This window comes from Herpailurus yagouaroundi, unplaced genomic scaffold (genome assembly GCF_014898765.1).
Source record: "Herpailurus yagouaroundi ecotype Mexico unplaced genomic scaffold, PumYag 162, whole genome shotgun sequence".
Taxonomy (NCBI): domain Eukaryota; kingdom Metazoa; phylum Chordata; class Mammalia; order Carnivora; family Felidae; genus Herpailurus; species Herpailurus yagouaroundi.
The window spans coordinates 40,508,684-40,523,141 of record NW_024412403.1 but is presented as its reverse complement, the minus strand read 5'-3'; the positions used below and the strand labels follow the sequence as shown (position 1 = coordinate 40,523,141).

At 33.7% G+C, this 14,458-nt stretch overlaps 1 protein-coding gene across 1 annotated transcript in view; it reads right to left on the bottom strand.

The window, feature by feature from the left end:
* Positions 1–2,571: 2,571 nt before the first annotated feature.
* The window catches only part of CHMP2B (charged multivesicular body protein 2B), a 30,005-nt gene continuing 18,118 nt past the window's right edge, over positions 2,572–14,458 (bottom strand). The window contains exons 3-6 of the mRNA XM_040484227.1: positions 12,507–12,701; positions 9,028–9,130; positions 4,439–4,545; positions 2,572–4,251 (exon numbers count right to left, since the gene is read on the bottom strand). Of these exons, the coding sequence (XP_040340161.1) occupies positions 4,141–4,251; positions 4,439–4,545; positions 9,028–9,130; positions 12,507–12,701 (516 nt within the window). The 3' untranslated portion in view covers positions 2,572–4,140. The remainder of the gene's footprint in view (positions 4,252–4,438; positions 4,546–9,027; positions 9,131–12,506; positions 12,702–14,458) is intronic.

Genomic DNA, 14,458 nt, shown 5'->3' with positions numbered 1-14,458 from the left:
GAGCCATCAGCCCAGAGCCTGACGCGGGGCTCGAACTCACGGACCGCGAGATGGTGACCTGGTTGAAGTCGGACGCTTAACCGACTGCGCCACCCAGGCGCCCCAAAGGAGTTATTTTGAATCAATACTTAATATCAAAATAACAAATCTATAGTTATTCACATTAGTTATAAATGCATTAGTATTTAGAATTAATTTATTTGTATTAAAAAGTTTTTGAGACTATTCTAACTACATTGAGATATTTTAGGGGCACCTGGGTGGCTCAGTCGGTTAAGCATCTGACTTTGGCTCAGGTCATGATCTCGCACTCCGTGAGTTCGAGCCCCGCGTTGGGCTCTGTGCTGACAGCTCAGAGCCTGGAGCCTGTTTCGGATTCTGTGTCTCCCTCTCTCTCTGACCCTCCCCTGTTCATGCTCTGTCTCTCCCTGTCTCAAAAATAAACGTTAAAAAAAATATATATATAAAGAGATATTTTAATATAGATTGATCTTTTTATAAAAATAGAAAATGGTTAATGCTATTTAGAATCCTAAACTGCAATTAAATAAATGACAAATGTAATTTGCTATGCAGTTATCTATGTGTTCATACTTTCAGGAATAAATGGCAAAACCTGACTTTAGCAATAGTCTTTCCATCTAAAGTTCTTGTGAACTCTTCAGTGGTAAATCTTTAGGAATTCAGAATAGTCCATTAAAATGGAAAGATCTGTCACTTATACCAATTGGTACATTCAATTTTATCTTGCACAGATGGTTGACATTCATCCATTGACCCTTCCATCTCTAATGGTGGAAAAATTGATCTAGTAAAAAATATTTTCAGTGTTTTGGGGATGGGAGCAATGTGTCTTTGTGCACCCGCTCTCAACTTCTGGGGGAGATGGGGGTGGGGGAAGGGGAGTGTGTGTTGTGTGTTGTCCCAACAGTTAGAGTCCCTTGTATCAGCCGTCACATTCATCAGGCTTCCTCTAAGGTAAATTCAATCCAGTTGACTCAAAGGAACTAAGTTTAGAAGAATGGTGTCAAGTCCCTTTATGGGAGACTCAATTTCTACAGAGAGGAAATTGGAAAGTTGATCTGTTTTTCTACAGCTGCAAAAAACCTATTCCTGCAGAATAATGGTAATCAAAGGAGAAAGTTATTATCAGTCTCTCTTCAGATCTGGACACACACCTAGTTTTAACGTAAGAGTATCTAAAATAGGAGTGCACAAAAAAAATAAGAGTGCACATATTTAAATTAGGTCCACAGGGATCAGGCTAGAAGTGTGGCCACTGGGTAGTAAGGAATGTACTTGTGGCTGAGGGGAAAATGCACTTTTCTCCTAAAGGCAATCAGATGCAAGTAATAGAATATACATCACTGTGCAGGTTGAATAAAGCCCAAGGCTGCCAGATTCCCTGTGTCTACAGAGACACAATCTTGAACCCCTTTCCACTGGCCCCTGCCTTAGCCAGGTACTCCTCTCCAAGCATGGAATATAATCTATGCAACACAGTCACCTGACAAATGATTTTATTTTCTAACCACATTCTACTTCTCTGGTATTCTGAGATCTCTTCCACCCGTGACTTTTACATCCCAACAGAATGTGACATTGGACTGCATCCTTCTTGGTAAAACAGGTATTGCTATACTTTTCCATTCTCTATTGGCAACCTCTTGTCTGAATACAGTTGTTAAAGTAATCCTTTCACCGAAAAAAGAGAAATTAGGGAAACAAACAAAAAATACAGTTGACCATTGAACAACATGGGTTTACCCTGTGCAGGGTCCACATATTTATATGTGGATTTTTTTCAATAAATACAGTACAGTACCATAAATGTATTTTCTCTTATCATTTTCTTAACATTTTATTGTCCCTAAACTTACTCTATAGGATACAATATATAATACAGTTAACATACAAAATGTGTGTTGATATGTTATTGGTAAGGCTACTGGCTATTAGTAAAGTTTTGGGGGGGGGGGGCAAAAGATATATGCAGACTTGTGACTGCATAGGTCACTGCCCCAATACCCACATTGTTGAAAGATCAACTCTATTTTCATTAAACTCAATGTATAAGAATCCTTGTTTCCGAATCTTAAGTGTGGAGAGTAAGTTTCATTTTTAGTCAAGGATAGTGTAACATAATTTTACAACGATTGTGAAAATTGCTACAAGAGCATTTTATAAATATAACCAAATCAGAATGGCTCTTCTACTTTGAGTCCCAAAGCCTTCCGTAGTATCCAGCTTTGCCTGAAAATAAAGGAAATCACTAAGACTTATCTGCTTAAAAATAGTATTTAAAAATGTTTATCCCCTACAAGTTCTAGAAAAGGAATCATCAGATGAATTACACGTGAAACCAATTCTTAGACTTATTCCATTCACAAACATCAATCCTGTACCAACTGCTAATTCTTAGGAAAGACATTTGTTAAAATTTAAGAAGCAGAGTTACCTATTTTCCTTCCAGAAAAATAATAAAAATCATTCTTTTGAAAAATTACCAGATATGCATAAAAATGTTAACTTTAGCAGAAGCCAAAAACAGAGTAAAAGGGGAAAAAAGCATAATAGCAATAAATCTTTATTGGAATCTTTTTAACAAAATAATTTTTAAAAACAAAAGCCCCCCCGCATGTAAACAAGAAAGTAAATAAAGTTAGTTGGCATTATTATGTACATCCAAGAATCAAAACAAATTCTGGGTTAACATTCCATAATCCAGTAAAATGTTTTGACCCATCAATGTTCAGGGAAACTAATACTGTAAACAATGCAACCTTATCTATGAACATCATACAATGCTTCATGAATTATAAATTAAATAGTTTAACTTTTCATTCGTCCCACCAATCCATATGCCATATGGATACTAGCCCTAAAATGGATTTACCTTGTCAACATTAGACCAAAATGTCCATCATCAGATGTTGATCTGGTCACACCTAACTGATCTCTCCTCCAATGTTTATGGTGGGATGTGCTAGAACCCATATATTACAACAGAACTTTTTCAAACTAACCTAATCCTAAATTCTCTAATCTGCCACTTTACTTTTTCCTCACTTTCTATACATACATTAAATACCATAGCAACTTCACCTTAAAAAATACTGCTAATACATTAATACACATTTAGGAAATAATTTCTGACAAAGTTGTAGTTTATTTACCAAGGAAAAAATGCTAATTTTTATTTTAAAATTTAGGTTAAGTATTGTCATAGTAGTCTTAAACTAAAGATGGCTTCCATTTAGAGTGTTCAATATACACAATAAAGATCAAAATTAAACATATTAAATAGTATCTCACATGGGGAAAATTTTCTCAGTTCTTGGAAGAAAGACCAAAATGTAGTTTTATTACTATAAAATGTTATTAATTCAGTGTCTGTTTTTGCTAATTATTTTCATTTTTATAAGCTTTTACAAAAGAGAACCGGATAATTTTTCTAAGAGGCCTCAATATTAATTTAAAATGTAATTTTTTCTGTCAGTTAAAATAATTTAAAGATGTGCACAATATATTTGTTCTATTTAAGGCAGGTGCCAAGCACATTTTGAAAGGTAATAAACTTACCAACTAGAATGTTCTCCCAAAGGAAAAAAAAAAGGAAAAAGGAAAAACCCATGACAGTTTTTAAGACAAATGTTTATATAGCACTCTTCTTTTGGCTCATTTAAAAATAATTTGGCAGCTGAACCGCCTATGGTCCTAACACATATCACTCACAAAGGACAAGCAACAGATACAGAATTAATGATATATTTTTAATATTTTTTACAAGTCTCTTTAGTTGGTGCCTAGTGGCATTTAACAAGATTTTTGTATTCCGTGTAAAAACACATAGAACGTAAACACTACGTAATGAATATAATTTCTCTATGCCATGCAAAAAAGAAGTCAACTTTTTACACATCCTCGCTCCTAAATAGTTCTCATTAAAATCCAACTGTTCCCATTTTTGCATCCTTGTCATTCTTTGGTAAAAGATTCAAAATAGCCATAGGTTAGGAAACAACTGTTTGCTCGTGGTCTTCATTTTTGCAAATAAATGTGTTTTGTAAAAGGAAATCTGCACTGTGCCTGATTTATACTAAATAATTGTAAGTAAGCAAAATATCATAGTTTTTCTGACTAATCTACTCCTAAAGCTTTGAGTTGCCGTTCAATCTCTTCATCGGAGATCGTAGCCTTTGAAGTAGAGGCAGATGGTAAGCTTCGAGCAGCTGATGGAGCTTTGGCCATCTATATTAAAGGTAAAGGGGAAAAAATGTGCATTACCAAATGTGGGGCAAGGACACAAAGGATGTGCTTCAAAGATGTTTACTTTACATTCAAACAAATACAAAATCACGCATCTGACAGGAAAGGTAGCTTACAGTGACAAAAGTGGTAGAAACGATTTCTAACTGAGAGAAGAAGACATTCATACCTTTCCAGAGATTTCAATTCCGATTTCATCAAGAACTTGATTCACAATATCTTGGCTTTCTTCTTCATCATCAGAGCCATCAAAGATGTCATCAAGTGTGTCATTGACTTGGGGGGAACGGGAGAAATAAAGCAATTACTTTCAAACCGATTTCAAGTTAGATTTACAGTTTTAGAAGGTGGTCCAGGTGTAATATTTGTATATTACACAAGGGCAAACTTAACCAACAAACTACAGAAGTCCTTTTTAAATGTTCGTGAAGTTCACTTATACATTTTTGAGTTACTAAATCTGGAGTAATTTTCGTTGCAACACAAATTTTCCTATAATAAAACAAGTCTACCCTGATTTTTTTAAATGTGTATTTAATAAACAACAACTATATGAAATTCACAGCTAAAGGCTTAAAGTGTTTTTGTTTTTGTTTTTTTTTTTGAGTGAGAGAAAGTTATGGAGGGGCAGAAAGAGAGGGGGAGAGAGAATTCCAAGCAGGCTCCATGCTGTCCGCAAAGAGCCCGAAATGGGGCTTGATGTCACAAACCATGAAATCATGACCTGAGCCGAAATCAAGAGTCAGATGATCAACCGAATTAGCCACCCAGGCACCCCTAAAGTTTTAAAATATGATTCCACAAATTGTATTCATTGAGCTAGTAGCTGTTAAATCTGACCATGGAAGAATATTTAGGAATCAAGTATCTTATAAATATTTGGGAGACAATTTGCTCTGTTTATACCTATAATTATTTTTCAACTTAAATTTATATTCAACATGTAGGTAGAATATTCTAACAAAATCTAAGGTTCAATATTTTATTAAACTTGTGTAAAGAATGATGTCCAATTTAACCGTGCAAAGATTATTACTGCTATATCCCTCTCTTCCTCCCTTCTCTTCCCAAACTATTTATGGAAAGCCTTCTGTACAGAAGGTATCATGTTAGGATTATGCCTTATTATCCCTGGATCAAAGGGCCTAGCATGTACAAATACAATTAATGGATAAAGGGAGAAAAATGAAGACCTTAAGTAGTTTACACTTAAAATAGAAAAGAAAAAATCAGATTGTGGTAACTAAGATAAAATGATTATAAAAAGGGAAGAGATTACATCCAACTGGGAGGAAGTAACATGTGAGGTGGTCCTTGAAGGCTGCAAAGCATTTGATCAAACAGGTGGAATAGGATGAGCAAAGACTTGGTGGAAGACAATAGGGATATATTCAAGGAAGATTAAGTCCTTCTGTTGTGTGCATGAGTGGAAAATGCTTAGGAGGGAAAGAATTAAAGCAGATGGACCATAATCATTCTCCTGATCACTGGGGGATGCCCCCAAAGGAAAAAAAGACAGGTAATAAAGTCTATCTCCTTGTAAGTACGCTGCTAATTGTACTCCTGGTAAACAGACTAATATTTGCCAGTAAGAGTGTCCTTGTCTATGGAATGTTGTTAGCAGAATGTCCTTGGTTTAGGATTGCTATAGTAAACAAACCTACAATGTAGGAGTTTATGTGCGATGACTTCCTAGGAAATATCAGCTAAGACAGATAACCATCTGAGGGATAAATTTAAGATGTTTCATAACCTAAATGTTTCCTTCAACATGAGATGATATGCAAACCTCATTAGCCACATCATCTATTATTCTGGGTCAAAGAGCTTATGTCTGATATGGGAAAAAAAGATCTGGGGAATAATCTGAGATGTCCCAGCCCTCTCCCTGTTTCACATGTGCATCTTAATTGCTTGTATCCTTGACAATATTAATAAAGCTCTCTGGTTGGTATGAGCATGATTTGACAATTTGATTTTTTGTGTTAGCTCAAAAAGTAAATTTGGAAAAGGTTATATTAAATTTAAGGACAAAAAATGAAATATCATCTCTGAAGAAATAAAGCAAATGTCAAGACTTCAATTAGAGTCTCAATTCTTCCATTTAGTACCTATTCAACTTGTGGAGACCGTCCTTTTACCTCTGCTCACTGGCAAGATAAAGGGGCATGACTTGAAAATTGTTTTTGATTTACATCTGAGAATTTTATTTTGAAGTCAGCAAGAAGCAACTAAAGGAATCTCTGGCATGCTCAGAGATAAGTTTCTGGAAAAATAATTTAGCAGCTGTTATAATCCAATGCTAGTGAAGTAATGATGGAGGTGGGAAATCCAGGTCAAAGTCTGTAAGTGCCTCAAGAAGTAGTGAAGAAAAAAAATGAAAGAAGGGAATAACAGAAAGGTATAATCCGGGATTAAAAAGAATGCTTTCAGAAAAACTGTAATTAACCATTTATAAATATATGTATACATACATATATATAAAATATGGTTATGTAACATATACATATGTGTGTATGTGTGTATATGTGTGTGTGTGTATATATATATATACATAAAAAAATATATACATATATATATATATAATACAGACTTCTCAAAGAACCTGTTTCCAAAACTTGAATGTGAACAAGATCTGGAGCAGCAGTGCACAACATAAATATCAATTGGAAAAAGATCTATCAATTTAAACCTTGAATCCTTGACTTTACCTTTAAATGAAACACTGTTAATGTAATTTAGTAGGTTATAGAAGAAATGAGTAATCACCAACAATTACTATTCTTTCAGACTCATTTGCCAAGTACTAAAACATAAATGAAAACTATGATAGATAAGAGTTGTAAGTATGAGCTTATTGATTCTCTTCATTATAGCTTAATGGAAAAGTTAATTCCTCTAAGATCTCACACCTGTGCCATCACTGGAAGCCACATAAACATGATACTGCAATCATTATATAAATGACAATTCTCACAGTCATTAAAAATTCACTAATGATTCAAAAAAGTCATATTTTTAAAGATTCAAAGTGAAAGCTAAAAAAATTTTTGAACTATCAAAGATACACATACAATTTCATTATCTCCTAAAAGGAAAATAGATATTCTGAAATTGAATACTTGAACAGTTGTGAGTTTAGTAATTTAATCTGGTAATTTAATCTGACACTATTTTATACACTACATGCCATTAAATTAAAATGCTAGTAACTATGCAGAACTAATCTGGCATAGCTGTACATAATTGTAAAACAATTAGGAAATATCTTTGCAAAATAATGATATCAGTTTAACATATCATTTCAGGTAATTATTCAATGTTGACCAGATGCTGTAACTGGCAAAATAAAGATTGGTATTGTCTTTCTGGGAAGAATTTGGTAGTATAAACCAAAAGCCTTATAAACGTTAATACTCTGAGATTCAGAAAAGTAGACAAAAATAATATAGAAACATTTATCAAAGGATTATCAAATACAAATTTTAAAACAGTCTTATTGACCAATGTAAGAATGGTTCAATAAATTAAGATGATATTATTTAATATCGATGTGATGCAGTATTTTTTTTTAGTGTTTATTTTTGAGAGATACAGAGACAGAATGTGAGTGGGTTAGGGGCAGAGAGAGAGGGAGACACAGAATCTGAAGCAGGCTCCAGGCTCTGAGCTGTCAGCACAGAGCCTGACGCGGGGCTCGAACTCACAAGCTGTGAGATCATGACCTGGGCCGAAGTTGGACACTCAACCCATTGAGGCACCCAGGAGCTCCAATGTTATGCAGTATTAACGCCATTTAAAAAAAAGACTTCAGAGAAGACTTAAGGTCATAAGTACATGCGTATGTCATACTAGTATGTTTTTTAAAAGCAGAATAAGGTTCAAAATTACACATATAATAGGATTAACTACTATAAGATATGGAAAAATATAGGAAAGAAACATACCATATTAACAGTAACTATATCTGTGAGATGTGATAATAGATTTTTCATAAATTTCATTCCTTTGTATTCCCTATATTTCTACTACAACATGCAATTAGCTTATAGTCAAAAAGAAGAAAACTAAGTATTAAGTAACTCTGGAAAGGAAAAGAAAAAAATAACAGAAGAGCTCCATTATCTCTACCTCCAATAAAACCACACATCTTCTACAGTATGAAAGAATCAACACAACTCTGAAACTATCAAATTCATATCAGGAAGTTATTTTATTCACAAGTTGGTTTTGCTGCACTAATCAATAAAGTAAAACTGCTGTGGCCAATATGGCATAGAAATATGGCATATCATATTTTATATTTTTCCTTCCACTAAAGTTGGATAGAATTTTGAGCCTTATACATTGCCAATTTAAAAATGCATTAGGAGTGCCTGGGTGGCTTAGTCGGTTAAGCGTCCAACTTCAGCTCAGGTCATGATCTCACGGTTTGTGAGTTTGAGCTGAGTTTGAGCGCCCCAGACCCCCATCAAGCTTTGTGCTGACAGCTCAGAGCCTGGAGCCTGCTTCAGATTCTGTGTTTTACTCTTTTGCTCCTCCCCTGCTCTCTCTCTCTTAAAAACAAACATTTAAAAAATTTTTTAATTAAATAAAAATTATTAGAGTTACAATACAGACATCTATTCAGAAGGGTGCTATATCATTTTTTTCAACATTTGTCCTTTTATGGATTAGAATATAAGGTTGCTAGTAAATAAACTTGGCTAACTCAAAGATGAAAAAACTGCAAATTTCATTATAAGTTATTAAACTTACTCATTTCTTCAGTCATTTCCATTTTCATGTTCTCCTTCTGGAAGTTCTGCATTGTTTGTAACGTCTTTTGTGGATCCATCTTCTTGTTAACTGCTTGCATTGTCTTTAAATATATGAAAAGATTCGTGTTGGCTACATAATTGGAAAAATTTTACTATGAAATAAGTTCAAAGGAAACACATCAAATTAGATACAGGGTTTCTAAAAATATACATTCTGTCATCATCAAATATAAGAGTACAAAGTATTCTAGAAAAAAATGAAATATTTGGATACCATCTGCTTAACCATCTGCTTGTATAATAAAGACCAGGTGAAAAACTCATATGAACAGTAGGCAAAATAAATAAATAAATAAGTAAATAAATAAATAAATAAAGTAATTAAAAAACATTGTCAGCAACAACAAAAAATCCAATGCTATTCAAATGGAAAAACTACATTTGCTTATTATGTGCGAAGCAGTTAATGTCTAAATTGAAAATAATTGTAATTTAAATTTTACAAAATTTGTCACTTAGCTTTTGATGTCTAAATGAAAAAGGATACACAGCATGAATACTTAAACCGTTAACATATTTTAAATCACGGTTTGGAGAAATGAACAGAACGAGTTTTACAAAAAAATGTGAAAAGAATTCTTACATTTTATATCACAAGTTATTTCATTAAAAGAGATTAATGCTATCTAGTATGGGCAAATATTTTATACATATTATATAGAAAATTTACATATGTATTACACAGTTAGTTCAGTATTGAAAGATACTATACAATATAAAACACATCAGTTTCAAAGATACCAAGCAGTCTTTTCTCAATCTGTATGTAATGCTGCAGCCAAAGTAACTAGTAACACTGGATTTCCCCCATCCCCCTCCAGCGCATACCTCTCAAGTGGCTTTCCATTGCTCTCAGTAGTAAAAGCCAAATTCCAGAATTCCCTGAGACCAACCACCACCAAACTCTGCTGAACAAGCTAGTCTTATTTTGTACCGCTGCCGTCTAGCCACACTGATCTCACTTGTTATAAATGAAATTCTCCATTTATTGATGTAAATTATATTACTTGCAACTTAATACTAACAACGATGAGAATGATGATAAAGCAGTAAATGCCTATATAGCCTTAACTATGTGCCAGGCCCTGTACCTAAAGCATAATTATTTATATATAACATTTAAAGTTAAAAGACATTTAGACCTAACAAATGTTTATGTACTAGGCATCACCATTTTCCCTACACTATAAATGGAGAATGAAGGCACAGAAAGGCAAATTCACTTGCCACAAGTCCTAAAGCTACTGAATAGAAGTGAGATTTGAACTCAAGTAATCTGGTTCAAAATGTATGCTCCTAATCACTACACTGAACCACCTCTTCGAGTGAGCTGTTTTTGGAACAGACTGTCCATTTTAAGCCCCTGCCTGGTTTTGCTGTCTACTTCATCCCCATCATTTGTTATAGTACCTACTCGAGGGTCTAAACAAGTATTTGCGGAATTAAGACATTTCTAAGATAATTAAGTGAAAATTCCAGTTCAGCCATCTCTGCATGGCAGGACCATATTCAGTACCTTCTCCTAACCTACTACCTGTAAAAGAAAAAACTGCAAAGTAGATGGTTTTCCCCTTATTACTGAAAGGTGACCCAGCTCAACTGTGTGATCATCACATATGATCTTTTCCCAAATTAGATGTTTAGTCCTGTCCACTTGTGAAAACAAAAAAGGAAAACGAAAGTTTTTGCTCTTAACTGTGTATTTTTTACTGTAAAATGACAAAGATCCATCAAGAGTAAATTAACAGAACAAACTTACATTGAAATTTCCTCCATTTTTTTTAAGAACATAATGTGTCACTATACTTACTGCACCTGAGAAAGGCAAATTCTATATTCGTGTGCTCTGTAATCTAAAAAACAATTATAGTTGCTCCTCAATATTTCTGGATTCCATATGTGTGGATATGCCTACTCACTAAATTTATTTGTAACTGCAGACCAATACTCACAGTGCTTTTCTGTTCTCTGTGGACACACAGGGAACGGCAAAAAAATTGAGTTATCCAACATGATTGTTTCCAGCTGAGGTCAAACAAGGTGACCTCTGCTTTCTTGTCTCAACTCTCATACTGTACACAAGTGTCCTTATTGTGGTCTATTTAGTGCCACATTTTTGTAACTTTTGTTGATGACTTTGCCATTTAAAATGGCCCCAACCATAGTACTAAAGTGTTGTGTAGTGCTCCTAAGTGCAGGAAGCTATAATGTGTTTGTGGAAAAATACATATTAGCTCTGATTAGGCATGAATTCAATGTTAATGAATCAATAATACTTATTAAATATGGAGTCCTTCAACAGAAACACACATTAAACAATGTTAGTGTATAAGTTGGTTGACAAAAATGTTGTCACCAAAGGCTCACAGGAACCTAACCTTGTATTTCCCCTAGGAGCAATGATTCGATACTCACTAACTCAGTGTTCCCAACTACAGAACATTAACTACTTCAAGTAACAAGAATCCACTGTACATACCATTTTTCTAATATGAACTTCATACTTGCTCTTCCTCTGTGGCTTTCTTTTCTTTTGGTCTCCATATTCAAATACTTCTCCTTCCTTATATTTAACAACTAGTGATATTTTTCACACCTAGGTCTTCTAAAAGTCTTTCAGATCACTCAATTCAAAGATCTGAACAGTTCACTGAAATTTAGCACACACTGATGTATAGTGGATAGTTTCCCCGTTAGAAATAGTTTAACCTCCCTGCTCCTTACTCCCACCCCATCCTCAACTGAACAATAAAATCTGTGAGAGCAGCGCCTTTGTCTTAAAAGTCTTCTTATTCTTCACAGTACTTCATACACATCAAGGGGCTCTTTATTAAAAAATCAAAAAGCTCAAAGTCCTTTAAACTCCAGAGTGAAAACATTTATTTTTTTATACAAAGGGTGTAAGTTAAACATAATTTTCTGACAAAATTAACTGGTAAATCCTTCTGACAGAAATCACATGTCCTTCTGACATATACATGAAAATGGATCAAGAGGAAATTACTACTCAGAAGTAATCAAAACTTACAGCTTAATGAAATAACAAGACCAAAAATCTTCTGACAATTTAAGGGAAAAAGCAAATAATACTTTAAGTCAATTTAAAAAATTTAGAAGCTAAATGTGACCCTGGGACAATCAACATGTCCTAACAAAGAAATTTTATAGTAAAACAAATCAGTAAAGAATCTATGTACACCTGAATCTAATATAATATTGTATGTTAACTATATTTCAATGAAAAAAATCTAGAAGTATTTATTTGGATTATCTAGTCTTATAACTTCTTTTACTAAATATTACACAGATTCTGTACCCCATATACATCAGGAGGTACTTTTAAATCTGATTTGAATACTGACATTTAAATATCTTAGATAAAATTATAAATGTATGGATATAAAGGTCCCCACTTACTTTTGCTGTAGTAGACATTGCTCCTGCCATCTTCATCTGGGAATTCATCACTTTTGTTTGTGTGGACATAGAAGTGACTTTAGAACTTACAGCAAAAGTTCTTGTTTTCTGTTTCCGTAGATGAACAAGCTGTTTTGCTAAAACTCTGCAAGCTTCTTTATTACCAATCTTAGCCATTTTCTTAATTTCTAATTCCTAAGAAAGGAAATAAAAACAGGGGGAAAAATCATTGATAGGTCGTTCCCAATGATTTATTTCAGAAGAAAAATCAAACACACATCATATACCCTTTTCTCCCTGATCATGAAGACAGGAAGAGGCAGTCATAAGGTCAGAGAAAAAGAGTAATTGGAGAGGGCAATTTATTCCATATGTTTACATGGGAAAGACAGAACTAGTACCTTCATCCACAAACACAAAGCAAGTCTACAAAATAGTATTCACAAAAAGCCCCAGAAGAAAAGGAAAAAGCTCAACCCAAAAGTCAGTAGGATAAAGAAAAACAAAAAACAAAAAACAACAACGAGTTGGTGGGACAGAGAAAAAAGCACAAGGGTAGATTTAAGGCTAATTATATAGACAATTAAATTAAGTAAGAAGGTTCATCCAACACCTTAATAAAAGGCAAGTTGTCATTTTAGATAAGAATATAAACCCAAATATATGCTATATCAAGAAACCAAATTTAATTACAAAAAACAAAACTAAGTAAAAGGATAGGAAATATATTCTATAATTATTTATTAAATTCTGAAAATCTGGAATGGCTACATTAATATCAGATTTAAAAAAACTTGAGAAAGGAATATCATAGGAAATAAAAAGGGGCATTTCATAATGATAAAGATATATTTCATAATATAAAGATACTAAAACAATCCTATATGTGCATGCATCTAAGAACAGTGCTTCAACCTTGAAGCACAGGGGCGCCTGCGTGGCTTAGTCAGTTAAGTGTCCAACTTCAGCTCAGGTCATGATCTCACAGTTCAAGAGTGAGTTCAAGCCCCGCATCGGGCCCTGTGCTGACAGCTCAGAGCCTGGAGCTTGCTTCGGATTCTGTGTCTCCGTCTCTTTCTGCCTCCCCCCTGCTCACGCTCTCTCTCTCTCTCAAAAATAAATAAACATTAAAAAAAAATATGGGAAGCACAACTGAAAGAACTGAAAAGAGAAACAAATACACAATTAGTATGAGGAATATCAACAACTTCTCTCTTAAGTGCACGGCTATAATTGTTAGAACATGTGAAGAGAGACTATGTAATGCTATAGACTTACAAAAACACTATCACCAACTTGACCTAAACAACATTTTTATTTTTAAAATAACAACAGCAGAACATTCTTTTTACAAGTGTACACTAAAAAAGAAGAAAAATCACCAAAATATACCACATTTTGTATCAGAAAACAAGGCTCAATAAATTTACAAGGACTGAAATCATACAAAGTGTGTTCTCTAACCACATGAAATAAAACTGGAAATCTGGAAAACTGGAAGGAATATCATAAATAAGCAGAAATTAAACAACATGGTTCTAAATAAGTCATGGGTTGGAAAGATCTCAGGAGAATAAGATAATATTTTGAACTTGGAACAAAAAGGAAAATGCAACATATCAAAATGTGTGGGCTATAGTTAAAACAGTTCTTAGAGGGAACTTTATAGCATTAAAGCTTATGTTAGAAAAAAATGAATATCTCATAAGCTTCAAAATAGAGAAAGTAAAAAAAAAGTAAAACACTAAGTAAACAAGTAAAAATATAAACAATAAAAGAAATCTAGATAATAGGAAAGAAAAAACAATATAGAAAATTAATGAAATCAAAAGCCATTTTTTATAAGAGATTGACCTTTGGCATTGATAGACCATTAGCCAGATAGATGAGGGGAAAAAGTGATACAAAGAGAGCATAAAAATTACAAAGATGAGGAATGCAAAGGGGGGCAT